Source organism: Heterodontus francisci, chromosome 23 (genome assembly GCF_036365525.1).
Source record: "Heterodontus francisci isolate sHetFra1 chromosome 23, sHetFra1.hap1, whole genome shotgun sequence".
Taxonomy (NCBI): Eukaryota; Metazoa; Chordata; class Chondrichthyes; order Heterodontiformes; family Heterodontidae; genus Heterodontus; species Heterodontus francisci.
In genome coordinates, this window is record NC_090393.1 from 20824988 (window position 1) to 20840218 (window position 15231).

The 15231-nt window shown below is 41.0% G+C and overlaps 1 protein-coding gene across 5 annotated transcripts in view; it reads left to right on the top strand.

Moving 5' to 3' along the window:
* p2rx2 (purinergic receptor P2X, ligand-gated ion channel, 2) overlaps window positions 1-15231 on the top strand; it is a 56495-nt gene that overhangs the window by 27490 nt on the left and 13774 nt on the right. For 4 of the 5 annotated variants that reach the window (XM_068054836.1, XM_068054835.1, XM_068054837.1 and 1 more), the window contains 2 exons: window positions 2686-2776; window positions 14107-14172. In XM_068054836.1, coding sequence (XP_067910937.1) covers window positions 2686-2776; window positions 14107-14172 — 157 coding nt within the window. The remainder of the gene's footprint in view (window positions 1-2685; window positions 2777-14106; window positions 14173-15231) is intronic. The other variant, XR_010977245.1, reaches the window with a different exon arrangement.

A 15231-nucleotide genomic window follows, 5' to 3' on the forward strand; every position in this document is an offset into this window, starting at 1 on the left:
GAGAAACCCACGCAGACACAGGGAGAACTTGCAAACTCCACACAGGCAGTACCCGGACTTGAACCCGGGTCGCTGGAGCTGAGAGGCTGTGGTGCTAACCACTGCGCCACCCTATCTACTCTGTCCAGACCCCTCATGATTTTAAACATCTCTATCAAATCTCCTCTTCTCTAAGGAGAACAGACCCAGCTTTGCCAATCCGTCCACATAACTGAAGTTTTTCGTTCCTGAAACCATTCTTGTAAATCTTTTCTGCACCCTCTCCAATGCCTTCACATCCTTCCTAAAATGTGGTGCCCAGACCCGGACACAACTCTAATTGAGGCTGAACCAGTGTTGTATAAAAGGGTCACCATAACCTCCTTGCTGTTGTACTCTATCCCTCTATTTATAAATCCCAGGATTCCACATGCCTCATTAACCGCTTTCTCAACCTGCCCTGCAACCTTCAATGATTTCTGCACATGTACCTCCAGGTCCCCCTGTTCCTGCACCCCCTTTAGAATTGTATCCTTCATTTTATATTGCCTTGCCTCATTCTTTCTTCAAAAATGTATCACTTCACACTTCTCTGCATTAAATTTCATCTGTCATGTATCCACCCATTCCACCAGCCTGTCTATATCCTCTTGAAGTCTATCACCATCCTCCTCACAGTTCACAATACTTCCAAGTTTTGTGTCATAAGAATCAATTTGTTGATATATGGAGGATTTTATTTTTAAGACTGAGAAGCCCAAGTAGATGGACCAGTGTGCATAATAACCACTAAGGTTGAAAAAAGCTGAAGGGAAAGACAAAGTAAATTAAGAAGTAGTGGTTATTTGACACCAAATTTGTGTTTTTTTTTAACCTCTAGCTTATAGGGACAGCATGTAAGATAGAATATTTGGAACTTGGGAAGAGGAGGAGAAAAAGCTCAAAGGAGCAAGACCATAAAAGTTGACACTTCAAACCCGTTCCTAATATAGACAATACACAATTGCACTTTCATGAATTCCACCTACAGCACTCAATAGCCTGAAAAATGCAACTAAATACAGGGTTTCCAAGACCCCAAGTGTTGCGGGTTAGAGGCGCAGAGTCTCAATTGTGCAGGTTGACAAAAATAACAGAATCTGTTATTAAAAACAGAAAATGGTGTGAATGCTTAGAAGGTCAGGCAGCACCTGTGGAAAGCAGAAGATAGGGTTAATGTTTTGGGTTGATGACCTTTTGTCAGAACTGAAAGATTTTACAGCAACGGTGGTACAGAAGGAGCTGAAAGGACAGGTGTGTGTCTCCTGTTTACATGGAAAGATGCTGGGGAAGGAGAACAGTTGGCAGGGGTGATACAGCAATGGACCAGGGTGTCAAGGAGGGAACAGTCCCTTTGGAATTCTGAAAGGGGAGGCGAGGGACAGATGTATTTGATGGGTGTATGTTAGAGGTTGTGGAAATGGTACAGGACAATCTGTTAAATGCAGAGGCTGGTAGAGTGGAAGATGAAGAAAAGGGGACCCTGTCATAGTTCTGGAAGGCAGGAGAAGGGGCAAGAATAGAAGTGCAGGAAATGGGATGGACACAGTCAAGGGCCTTGACTACCATGAAGGGATGTTGTTATTGAGGAAAATAGACAGCATTTTGGAAGGTCTGTGTGGAAGGTGGCATTGTCAGAGAGGATGTAATGGAGCTGGAGAAACTGGGAGAAAGGAACGAAGCCCCTGTAGGAAATGGGATGAGAAGGAGTATAATTGAGCTAGTAAAGGGAATTGGTGAACTTGTAGTAGATATCAGTAGATAGACTGTCCCCAGAGATGGAGAATTTGAGGAGAAGGGAAGAGATACTTATTTGGTACCGCATCAGAGAATAATTTCTGATAAAAGGTACCTGTCCAAAGTCTTAGCACCGGAAAGAGGAAACATACCTGTTACGTGTTGCTGGAATTTTCTATTATGTCACTAGAATCATACAGCACAGAAGGAGGTTATTGGGCACATCACACGTGTTGTCAGCTCTGTGGAAGAACTATCTAATTCGTCCCACTCACCTGCTCTTTCCCCACGACACTGCAATTTTTTTCCCCTTGTGAAAGTTCCTATTGAATCTGTTTCCACCATCCTTTCGGGCAGTGCATTCCAGATCAGAACAACAGGTTGCGTTTTTTTAAAAAAAACAACTCCTCATTTCCCCCTGGTTCGTCTATCTGTGTACGCTGATTATCGATGTTCCTGACAGTGGAAACAGGTCTTAAGAGGAAGAAACTTCCATAATTTTGAACATCTCTATGAAATCTCTCCTTACCTTTGCTGCTCTAATGAGAAAGATTCCAGAAGCTGAGATCAATCATTCTCCAGTCTCTCCATATAACTGAAGCCCCTCATTCCCGGTACCATTTTATTAAATTTCCCCTGCACCATCCGCAAGGCCTTGAGATCCTTCCTAAATAAAGAAAGAAATGGACACAGTACTCCTGCTAAGGCCTAACTAGTGATTTATTTTCAGTTCTTCTTTTGTCTCTGAAGTTATGGTCGTCTCTCATCATTTGCATAACTACATCTTCATCAATGACACAGCATTGCATTATCACTGAGTTTTTTTTAGGTGCAGCTAAAAGCATTTAGGTGTGACATTCAGGCAAAGACCTGACACCATAATAAAACTGTAATCTCCTTTTCCCTTTCATTTCTATGTCTGAATGACAGGCATGCAAAGTACTTCGTGGAGAACGGCACTGAATACAGGACTCTAATAAAAGTGTTTGGGATAAGAATTGACATTATTGTTCACGGTGAGGTAAAATCAATTTTTAATTTTGAATTGTTTCCTACTAACATATAACTATCTAGCACTTGTTAAACTTCTGCTGAAAGTGACTTATTCCGGTCACCATACAGTGCGTTTTGCTTCCCTGTAAGTTCTAAGCTGTTCCCCTGTAGATTAAGGTTTCAGAGTGGCCCACAGATTCCTTCCTTTTCAAAATTTCCATTATCACCACACTCAAATAAGCCCATCCTTTATCCCTCTGGTCTGTTCAATTTATCTTGAGTCTGCCTTTCCTATCTAAGGTACTGGAATGTATGGTTGCCCTCCAGCTCATCGCTCTGCCATTAGTATGAGCTGTGGCTCAGTTGGTAGCATTCTCACTTCTGCGTTAGAAGTTTGTGGGTTCAGGTTCCACTCCAAAACTTGAGCACAAAAATCTAGATTGGCACTCCAGTGGAGTACTGAGGGACTGCTGCACTGTCAGAGGTTCTGTCTTTGAGAGACATGTTAAATCGATGTGCTCTCAGGTGAATGTAAAAGATCCCATGGCACTTTTACGAAGATGAGCAGGGGAGTTATCCCTAGTGTCCTGGCCAATATTTGTTCCACAATCAACATCACAAAAACAGATTATGTGGTCATTATCACATTGCTGTTTGTGGGAGTTTGCTGTATGCATACTGACTGCCCTTTTTCCTGCATTACAACAGTGACTACACTTCAAAAGTACTTCATTGGCTGTAAAGCACTTTGGGATGTTTGGTCATGAAAAGCACTATATAAATGCAAGTCTGTCTTTTTTTTTCCTCTGTCAAATCCCTTGATTCTAGTTTTAGTCCAACCCACAGTACTGAGTCAGTCACCACTCAACCCAGGTGTTCCTTGATCTCCTCAAACTATCCACCTTTCAACAAGATCAACAACTCATTCTTTTCCAGCAAAGATTAGAAATGTAATAGGTTTTAAGCAAATAAAACGGAGGTTTAAAGATAACAAGGGAAGCTATTCATTATTCCGTCATTTGACACCCTCTGCACTAACGCTTTGTCTTTCACCACACCAGTAACACACCCTTTGCCTTTGCTGTATGACCTTCTGGTCAGTTATGCTCTGTGACCCTCTGTCCTATCAACACCTTCCCTTGTTATCTTTTGCCCCACCCCTGCTTTATTTGCTTAAAACCTATTACATATCTAACCTTTGCCAGTTCTGATGAAAGGCCACTGACCTGAAACGTTAGCTCTGCTTCTCTCTCCACAGATGCTGCCAGACCTGCTGAGTATTTCCAGCATTTTTTGTTTTTATTTCAGATTTCCAGCATCTGCTGTATTTTGCTTTTATTATACTCATTCTTTTCCATTGCTTTCCCTCTGTGGTCCATCTCTGTTCTCACATGGTTTCACTCCTAATACTTCTTGTAGTGGCTTCTGCTCCAGTGTCTGCGCAGTCACCGATGTTTGACTCAAGATTCCAATTTTGGCCAAGCCTAGATAAAGGATTTTGACCAAGTGGAAGTACATGGTTTAAGTGAATACTGGAATAATGGTATAATTAATCATCTTTCCTTTCCAGGGTGTTAACATCTTTTCACTGGACTAGTGAAACACCTAACACCATAAATTACTCCTTACAAAGGAGCCCTGTGGATGCTAACAGTGCACTGTGTATGGACAGCCAGACATATCAACAAAAATACATTTAAGACAGACATTCACACTGAATGAGTTGATGAGGGCTAGTTGTATTATAGCCAGCCATATGTATTGGCTGTCCACAGACTAATATAGAACAAAGGAAACTTCGTAGCATCCTAGGGACATAACTGGCTGATGGTATTCTTAATTGCTGTTTATTCTGACTATTTAAAATCAGATAAAAATAAAACATTTCTATTCCTCATGCCCCAGAGAACAATATTATGACTTGGAACAACTCAAGAGTGTATCTAGAAGTTATTGAGTGGAACATACAAGAATCTGACCAAATAATTGATTTTTATAGATATGTGAGTGATCTGGTAATTGACCAGATTAGCTTTGACATTCTGCTGAGAAGAGGCAAAAGAGAGGTTGGCGTTTCCCATTTTTCATCAACGTCCCAATGCAGATTGAGCTTGTGATATATAAAACAGCTCTCCTCCTTCATGGTTCAGAACTCCTAATCTCACAGTGGAAGGACATCCCATGTGCAAAATCCAGGATCAACTTATGAGGTCATTTTGTAGCAAAAATGTAAAACAGTTGCAGGAAGGAAAATTCTAACCTATACTGACCTGTTGTTAGCATTTTGAAGGCAGAGTTTATCTCAAGAAAGCACATATTTTCCTCAAAGTAACCTCACCTGAAGAGTTGGATCAAGCAGTTAATGAGCAAGTCTAATGCATGGCATGGGACATAGAACCATCGAGGTTTACATTATAGAAGGAGGCCATTCAACCCTTCATATGGATGCCAGTTCGTCACTAAAGCAATCCAAAACTAATCTCTCGATCTCACTTTTTCCCCACGGACCTGTATCATCCTCTGCTTTGAATATTTATCCAATTTTTCTTTAAAAAAAATACACAAAGGTCTGTGTCTCAAAGCATTGTGTGGCAAATCATTCCATGTTCCAGAAACATTCTGCACAATGAAATTTCCTCTAACTTTACGCTCCTAGTGACAATTTTAAATTGATGACTCTTCGTCACTAATTCCCCAACCAGATTCACTCTAGAAAAACCCATCGTCATTTTAACAACCTTTATTAGATCTCTTCTTAGATCTGCTCCAGTGGAGATAATTCCAGCATCTCAAGTTTTTCCTCATGAAGTATAGTTTCTTATCCCTTGTTTGTTATTGAATGACCAACTGATGATGATCCTCCTTGAATGGTGCTCTTTGGTGTCAAAGATGACAAATTTTGGTGTCAAAATTGGACCTGAGTCAGTTCTGTTTTCTGCAACAGACTCAGTAATCTGATATTTGAACCAATCAGATCCATTCCAGAGTACTTCTGCTGATTGGCTAGCCAGTCTAGACCATAATTGGAATTGAAGAGGTAGACCTCTCGTGGGTTTTGCCATTTCCCCACTTGGCTCCAGATAACCATGAAAATCAGTGCTCTATAATGAATAAGGTGTTAATAGACAAGCAACAGCTCTGCATTGATAAGCTGTCTGCCTTTCACTGGTTAAACTGCAGAGCATCCTGTGTATACACCTGTTCCATGATGTCATTATATGAATACATGTGTTCAACATCCATATGTACACTGATGACATCCAGTTGTACCTTTTTGCCGCTGCCCTTTACTCCACAACTATTACTGTTCTGTCACCAGGTTGTCTAACATCTAGTTAGGGATGAGTTGGAGCTTTCTCCAGCTAAACATTTGCATGAATGAAGATATCCTGTTTGACCTCTGCCAGAAGCTGCAATGTAGCGCATGATTCAAATGCCCCTCCCCAGCTGCTCACCCTGGTTAAATCTGATGCTGTGCAAACTCAGTGTCCTGTTTAAGCTTGAGGGAGTTGGAAGTGTTGTTCTTAACCCCTTTATTAAAGAAGGGGGGGGGGGGGGGGAAGGCAGAAAACAGGTAACTATAGGCCAGTCAGCTTGACACCTGTCATGGGGAAGGTGTGAGAATCGATCATTAAGGAGCTTATAGCTGGGCATTTAGAAAAACTCAAGGTAATCGGGAATAGTCAGCATGGTTTTGTGAAAGGGAAATCATGTGTAACCAATTTGTTGGAGTTCTTTGAAGGAGTGACATGTGCTGTAGATAAAGGAGAGCCCGTTGACGTACTGTACTTGGATTTTCAGAAGGCGTTTGACAAGGTGCCACATAAAAGGTTATTGCTCTAAGTAGGAGCTCACGCTGTAGGGGGTAACATATTAGCATGCATAGAAGATTGGCTGGCTGGTAGAAAACAGAGAGTATGCAGAAATGGGTCCTTTTCTGATTGGCAGGATGTGATGAGTGGAGTTCCGCAGGGCTCTGTGCTGGGGCCTCAACTTTTTACAATTTATATCAATGACTTAGATGAGGGGAGCGATGACTTGGTAGCTAAATTTGCAGATGACACAAAGATAGGTAGGAAAGTATGTTGTGAAGAGGACATAGAAATTGCAGACTGATATAGATAGGTTGAGTGAGTGGGCAGAAAGCTGGCAGATGGAATATAATGTGGGAAAATGTGAAGTTGTTCACTTTGGCATGAAGAATAAAAAACGGAGTATTACTTAAATGGAGAACGACTTCAGGATTCCAAGGTGCAGAGGGATCTAGGTGTTTAAGTGCATGAGTCACAAAAAGTTAGTATGCGGGTACAGCAAGAAATAAAGAAGGCTAATAGAATGCTATCCTTTATTACGTGAGGAATTGAAAATAAAAGTAAGGATGTTATGCTTCAGTTATACAGGACACTGGTGAGACCACATCTCGAAAACTGTGTGCAGTTTTGATCTCCTTAGTTAAGGAAGGCTGTAAATGCGTTGGAGGTGGTTCAGAGGTGGTTTACTAGACTGATACCTGGTATGAGCAGGTTGTCTTATGAGGAAAGGCTGGACAGACTGGGCTTGTTTTCACTGGAGTTTAGACGAGTGAGGTGAGGCTTAATTGAAGTATATAAGATCCTGAACAGTCTTGACAAGGTGGATGTGGAAAGGCTGTTTCCTCTTGTGGGTGAGTCCAGAACTAGGGGGCACTGTTTTAAAATTAGAGGTCGCTCTTTTAGGACAGAGATGAGGAGAAATCTTTTCTCTGAGGGTTGTGCAACTTTGGAACTCTCTGCCTCAGAAGGTGGTGGAGGCGGGGTCATTGACTATTTTTAAGGCGGAGGTAGATAGATTCTTGTTAGGCAAGGGAGTCAAAGGTTATCGGGGGTAGATGAGAGTGTGAAGTTTGAGACACAATCAGATCAGCCATGATCTTATTGAATGGCGGAGCAGGCTCGAGGGGCCAAATGGCCTACTCCTGCTCCTAATTTGTATGTTCGTGTTGTTGGATATCCAGCATTTTCACCTCCTTCATATCACCTATCAACATCCTTACCACACTCCTAAACTATCATCCATGTCATTGTCACCTCCAGTGCTCTCCTTGCTGGCTTCCTGAGCTCTACCTAACATAAACTCTAACTTGTCTAAAACTACATCACATGTGCCCTTTCCCACAATAAGTTCCTACCACTTATCATCCTTATCTTAGTCAACTTCAGTTGCCTCCCTGCCACAACACATTGATTTCAAAGGCCTCATCCGCATTACAAATAATTTTGTTTATTGTCCAATGTTACCTCTGCAAACTCCTCAATCTTAATGTCCTAGCTTGCAGCTTTTGCTCATTTGATTTTACTCTGTTCTGGATTCCCCTCCAGTCTCTTGTCATCCATTATATATCCAATGAAGAAACTGTAAGGTTTGGCTTGGCAGCTGCTAAAATCATTACCTGAAGAGTGAGTATGTGAACAGACATTCATATGTTCAGGGCACATTATGCCCGAGTTGCAAAAAAGAAAGCTGCTTAATAATTGCATGTCTAACTGGTGGAACCACATTCAATAGTAAAAGGTGTGCATTAATTTGTGTCAAAAGATTGTGTGGTGTGCTGACACATTTTAAGGAGATTTGTATTGTTTATCATACTGCCAGTTATTAGTATCTGTAGTCTATCTAGTGAGGACTGAAACACATGCTTGTCAATTATCTCAAAGCCACCTTGTGACTGTTCCCTTTGGGGACGGCGGGGAGCAAGGTTTCATTGGAAGTAATGTGGCTCAAGATCAATTCAACCCTTTATTGATAGGAGGTAATATACTGGCATGGATTAAGGGTTGGTTAACAGGCAGAAAACAGAGAGTAGGAATAAACGGGTCATTCTCGTGTTGGCAAGCTGTGATTAGTGGGGTGCTGCAGGGATCAGTGCTTTGGCCACAGCTGTTCACAATATATATCAATGATTTGGATGTGGGAACCAAATGTAATATTTCCAAGCTTGCGGATGACAAAAATCTAGGTGGGAATGTACGTTATGAGGAAGATGCAAAGTGGCTTCAAGGGGAGTAAGGGGATTTGGATAGAATTAGTGCGTGGGCTAGAACATGACAGATGGAACATAATGTGGAAAAATGTGAGCTTATCCACTTTGGTAGGAGGAATAGATATGCAGAGTATTTCTTAAATGGTAAGAGATTAGAAAGTGTAAATGTACAAAGGGACATCGATGTCCTCGTCAATGAGTCACTGAAAGCTAACATGCAGGTACAGCAAGCAATTGAGGCGGCTAATGGTATGTTAGCCTTTATCACAAGAAGATTTGAGTACAGGAGTAGCGAAGTCTTGCTTCAATTGTATAGAACCATGGTTAGACCACACCTGGAGTAGTGTGCGCAGTTTTGGTCCGCTTACCTTAGGAAGGATATTATTGCCATAAAGGGAGTGCAACAAAGGTTCACCAGACTTGTTCCCTGGATGGCAGGATTGTCCTAAGAAGAGAGATTGGGGAAACTGGGCCTATATTCTCTAGAGTTTCAAAGAATGAGAGATGATCTCATTGAAACCTACAAAATACTTAAAGGAACAGAGTAGATGCAGGTAAGATGTTTTCCCTGGTTGGGAGTCCAGAACCAGGGGACACAATTTCAAAATAAGGGGGAAGCCACTTAGGACTGAGATGAGAAGAAATTTCTTTACTCAAATGGTGTGGAAATCTCTACCCCAGAGGGCTGTGGAAGCTTAGTCATTGAGTATGTTTAAAGCAGAGAATTACAGATTTCTAAATACCAATGACATAAAGGGATATGGGGATAGTGTGGGAAAAAGGCATTGAAGTGGATGATCAACCATGATCTTAATAAATGGTGGAGCAGGCTTGGTGGGATGAATGGCCTACTCCTGCTCCTATGTTCCAAACTTGGTTCTCCAATACTTGAGGCAAGCACAACTGCAGTACTTTGGGACACTACTGGTAATTGACAAAAGGAACCTGGGAAGGTAGATTGGCATTGGGCACTGAGACTCTTCACATTTAACTCCAGATAATCACGAAATCTAATGCCCTGTAGGGTTGTCCTGGCTGGACAGGCAGCAGGAACTTTACCTGTTCTCCGTGCTGGTAGGTGTTGGATAATCCTTAATTTTAACTCATAACAGATCTGTGGACTTCAGACAATAATATCTTGATAACCTGTTTTATTTATTATCTCGAGTGTTTATATATTAATATGCCTGAGGAAGACATCCCCAATATAAATACTCATGAGCAAAGGAATCATCGTAGTTTTACAAATGATCATCTATCCAGGTCATCCATGGAACTTTTCTTCCTTTCTTTAAAGGTAATTAAAGACCCCAACCTAGCTCTACTTTGGGTTCCTTACTTATACAGCTTAAGGACTTGCATTTATATTTTGCCTTTCATGACCTCAGGACGTCCCAAAGCACTTCACAGCCAATTAAGTGTATTTGAAGTGTAATCACAGTTGCAAACTAGGAAACAAGGAATTACTTGCAGACTAAAAGTTAACAGTTTCCATTGTCTAATTTAGCAGTTGTCTCAGTTTACATTATGGTTAAGGATCGATAATCTCCTCTTCTGCTTCTGCCTTATTTCCTGCTTCTGTTTTAGTTTTCAGCTTTGTCTGATTTGCTCAAGTATGTGCATTCTGAAGTTAACGGACAATTAAGCTCTTTGAGCTGGCTCCATGTTTCTGTTCTACTTAACCCTATCCTACCCATGATTCCTGCATTCGCCATTCTGCCTTGTTCCCATAGTGAAACTGCCTGCCTAATTAATTATGTCCCAACAGTAGGTTACTTGGTTTTAGCTGGTTAAACTTTAACCTTTAGCACACATATGGCAGTCCCGTGGCACTGCCAACTGCCAATTTAGGTAAGTGTCCCTCAAACATTTGCATCCTATTGGCAAATAGAACGTTTTCCTACATGAAATTCTCAGTAGCTTCACTTCTGAATATAACATAGTTTCAGCAATCACGGGTCATTCTTCTGTTTGTACATGTACAAAATCAGTCAAAGGATGCTGGGAATTGCAGTTGTTGTTGGATTACTCTTTTCTGTATAACTCCACAGGTATTGTAGAAAGCTGAAGCTCAGTACTATGATCATCTCAAAACTGCACTGCATGTAAGAGATGCTGAGAGTTCGTATTGTGTATCGCCTGCGCGCTCATACATAAACTTTCCTAAATTTTCCCCATGTATCTTTGGAAAATGTTTTAAGTCTTCTTGACATGAGAGATATTCCCTCACAAAAGAAATAAAGTTAGATTGGCACACTAAATATAGTGTGAATGATTAGGAAATGTCTTAAAATATTCAACATTATTTGTGCACCTTTATTTTTCAATACTTTTATTGGAATGTAAGTATGGATTGAGAAAAGCTCATCCCCCATCATACTTACTACTTCCAACATGCCATGTATGTTTTACACGATTACCAAATCTCCTCAACGCAGCTTAGAGGCAGCTGAAATTTGCCTCTTGAATTCAATTGAGCAAAAACTCCTGGATGTTAACCTAACATTATATTGCACGTTATTCAATCCTGATCTGCTACATTCCACAGGTGACATTTAATGCTTCCAACAGGCCAGCAGATAAAGCACTTAGTAAGTTATTAGATTAGCTATGCCTATATCTTCACTCCCTTTCACAACCACATTTTTATTTAGTACCTTCTTGAGAAAGTTCATCAACACAATTATTGCTGAGCGTTTTTGACATATCTGGTCTTCAGTAGGAAAAGTTCTAATACCTAATACTGCTTATACTGCCTTGCTGTGTAGCCAATTAATTTAATTTGGTTACACCCATAGAATCTGTGCAACAAAGCATCTTTCTAACTTGGAACAAGTTGCAACTCAATCTTCCTCTCCTCCTGGGGGAATAAAATTGCTTTAACAAGAAAAATAGGCATATTTACAGAGTCAACATTTTTAAAAAAAAAGTACTAGTAGAGATTAGAGTGATGTTGCAATGACTTCATCCACACATCAACATGATATTTTGAAATGTTCGAGCCCTTGGTGCTAGACTGCAGCACTAAACTCCTAATCTTGCACTTTTACAAGCTGATCCCTCAGTGGCTGGCTGGTGTTTCTCTGTGAAAGGTTTCTAAGATGATGGTGCCATTAACCTCTGTGTAGATAACCAGCTGCAGGTGGGGCAGCTGGTCTCTGCACACTCTGGCATCTGTGCAAACATTGATTGGGTTGGGGGGGTGGGGTGCGGGGTGGTGCTGTAACGAGATAGAGATTATGAGTCAGTAACGTAATTTATATCAGTGACTCCTGACAACACAGAGCATTCGTCGACGTCATCAGTGTGGGCGAACATTTGCCAGCTTTCACAGGAGAGTTGTAGCAAGCAGCATCACAACCTTGAGAGACCTGTCTGACAGTGTGGGGAACTCTGCTTGCATTTGGACCCCAAACTCAGCCGATCATTTTTGTTGGAACTCAATTTTGAGTCCGCTGTTAGTTGCGATATCCAGGAGGTTATCTTGATTTATTGATAAGTCTGTGGCATGGGTACTTCAACACCTTCTGTAATGTCTGGTCAATAGTGTGCACTTGATTCTTAATTGCAGTTCTTTCTTTTACTTTTAAACTATTTGAACAAAGCAAGTGGCAGCTCCACTTACCAAATATTGCCGGCAAACCTCAGACTTTTATTTAACTACCCAAAGTGCCATCAATGCCAGTCACAGTCTTGTCATGCTAGGCCCCCACTTGCCAAGAATGAGGCACATAATTTTGTCATGAACATTGATTTTATACTGCTACTGGTGTGAAGAAAGGACTTGCTTTTAAAAAAAGGTTGCTAGACCTTGGCTGGAAAGACATCTGTATATTCACAGATAGTGTTTGGAAGGGCAAAGCAGCCATTCCCTGACACATTCAACCCACAATGGACCCTTGGCTGGAAAGACATTTGCATATTAACAGACAGTGCTTGGAAAGGACAAAGGACCATTCCCTGACACATTCAACTCACAATGGACTTTTGATCATCATACATTGAAGGTGGGGGAGCTCGCATTCCAGGTTGACTGCTAAGATGGCTGAAGACACAAATAGACATGGTCAAACCAACTAGTCACATGACTAACCTGCTGGGCAACCTGAGTTTTTTGAATTTGTACAAACAGTTTGGGCAGAAATCAGAATGCTCCTGGACTGAGAAGATCTCTCCTGTCTGGCTTGCCACAGCCTCTCCTATCTGCCTGCTCCCATCTCTTTCTTACGGAACTCCAAATCCACTGAAGCCACATGAACCCCAAGAGGGAAAAGTCTCCTAAAGCGAACAAGGTTTAAGAAGAATACTGGGCACCAACAAAAAGCAAGATCTACCTACAATAAAGGACACTATAGTGAGCTCGAAGAACTGTAACACAAAAAAACCTCCTCAGATATTGCCTCAAACTTTACCATTTTATTTCTTCTGTTTTCTTTCTGTCTCTATCTGCATGTGTGTATCGCATATGCATGCTAGTGTGGGCACGTCATGTATCCGTAGGCATTAACCGAATTGGAATAGTTTAATTTTAATAAATTTCAACTTTTCTTCTTTAAACCTAAGAAAGCCTGTTTCTGCTGGTTTCTTTGCCTTATAATAATTGGAAAGCGGTGAACAAGGATTCACCAAGGGGTAGCTAAAACAAAAACTGTGTTAAAAATTAAACCCTGTTACGGTAAGATCAGGTGAAGGCTGAAAGGGAACCCTAGACCTCTTTCTCACCTGGTTGTGACAGAAATTTGGGTGCTTGCGTCCGGAATTGACCCACAGACAAATGAGAGAAATTGGAAACCAAATTGTTCCCAATCAAAAAAGAGCAAGATTTCAATACAGGTTTTCTTGTGGTTGTGAGTGATTGAATACTAACATGTCTGCAACTGAAGCTAGTACCTCCCCAAGCCAGGGTGAAGTAACTTGGGATAAGATAAAAACACTGTCTATGGAGGAGCTGAGAAAAATGGCTGAGCAGTGTGGGATCACTGTATGTGGCAAGGCTAGGAAGTCTGAACTCCTAAGGCTAATGGCCAACCATTTTTCCCTTGAATCTGAAGAAGCAGAAACAGGGTGAGAAGCAGACCCCGACAGGGTATTGTTAGCAAAGATACAATTGGAACAGAGGAAACTTGAATTAGAAGACAGAGAAAGAGAGAGACAGAACCTTCCATAAAGAATGCGAAGAAAGAGAGCTAAGGCAGCTTGAGTTAACTAGGAGGTGACAGAGTAACCCCAGTCAAAGCATGGCTAAAATGAAGGAACATAATGCAATAAAAATGTTAAATTATCAATTGCAGAATACAGTAAATAGAAAATTACAATTCTTCAATTTTCATTTCTTCTAGGCAGGAAAGTTTAATATCATCCCAACAATTATTAATATTGCTGCAGCACTCACATCTATTGGAGTTGTAAGTACTTTTGAATTTTCTTTCCATTTTATATATTGTACTAGTGGATCTTCCAGCAATGTAAAATGTACATCATAGATTTACCTTGAGCAATGCCACTGGAGTGTTATCTCACATAATGCTGTTGAGGTGAAACTATGTTTAAGTAGATCTGTTTTTTTAAGGCTGTAAAGTCTAATTGTTTTTGGTAAACACACTCTTAGGCCAATTAGAGTTCAATTACTATAAGGGATGTTTGCAGATTGGCGGGTGCCTGTAAACTACTGGGTCCAGGTCAGAAAATATCTGCACAATATGACCATCTCACTTCTTTTTATAACATGATCATTTGAAATATAAGGTAAGAAATTTGTTCAGCCCAAGAAAGAATCAGGCCCAATTGTGATGCTCCCTATGGTTCAGTACTCACTGAAACTCACTGTCTAGCCTCATGTAGGAAGCATAATGACTTGGGATAGGTATTGGAGAGTAACTCATCCCATGGAAATCTATCTCAATGTAGGTCAGCATTAGGAGTGGAGAAAACTGGAGGGAAAACATGTGCAAAGAAAATGCCATTATTTGAAATGGAAGTTAACGTAGGATTGTTATGACCAGACACTGAATGGGTGTTGCTGTAATACAGATTTAACTTCCACTCATCATGAGGTTGACCAGTGTATGATGCATGTCAGGAGAACTCATCAAGTGAGAACCAGGCCATATACAATAAGTTGACAGGGGAAAGTAAGACTGGCAAAGAGAGAATATGAAAATAGAATGGCAGTCAACATTAAAGGGAAACCGAAGATCTTCTCCCAGCATGTAAATAGTAAGTGAGTAGTAAGAGGAGGAGTGGAGCCTATTAGGACAGAGAGGGTAATATATGCTTACAGGTGCAGGGCAATGCTAATGTACTTAATGAGTACTTTATATCAGTGTTCACTAAGGAAATGGAGCTTGACAAAATATCAGTAGAAGCAGAGAGAGTATAGGCAATAAATAGGATAAAAATTGAGAGGGGGAGGTACTAAAAAGGCTGGCTCTGCTTAGGGTAGATAGGTTACCTGGTCCAGACGG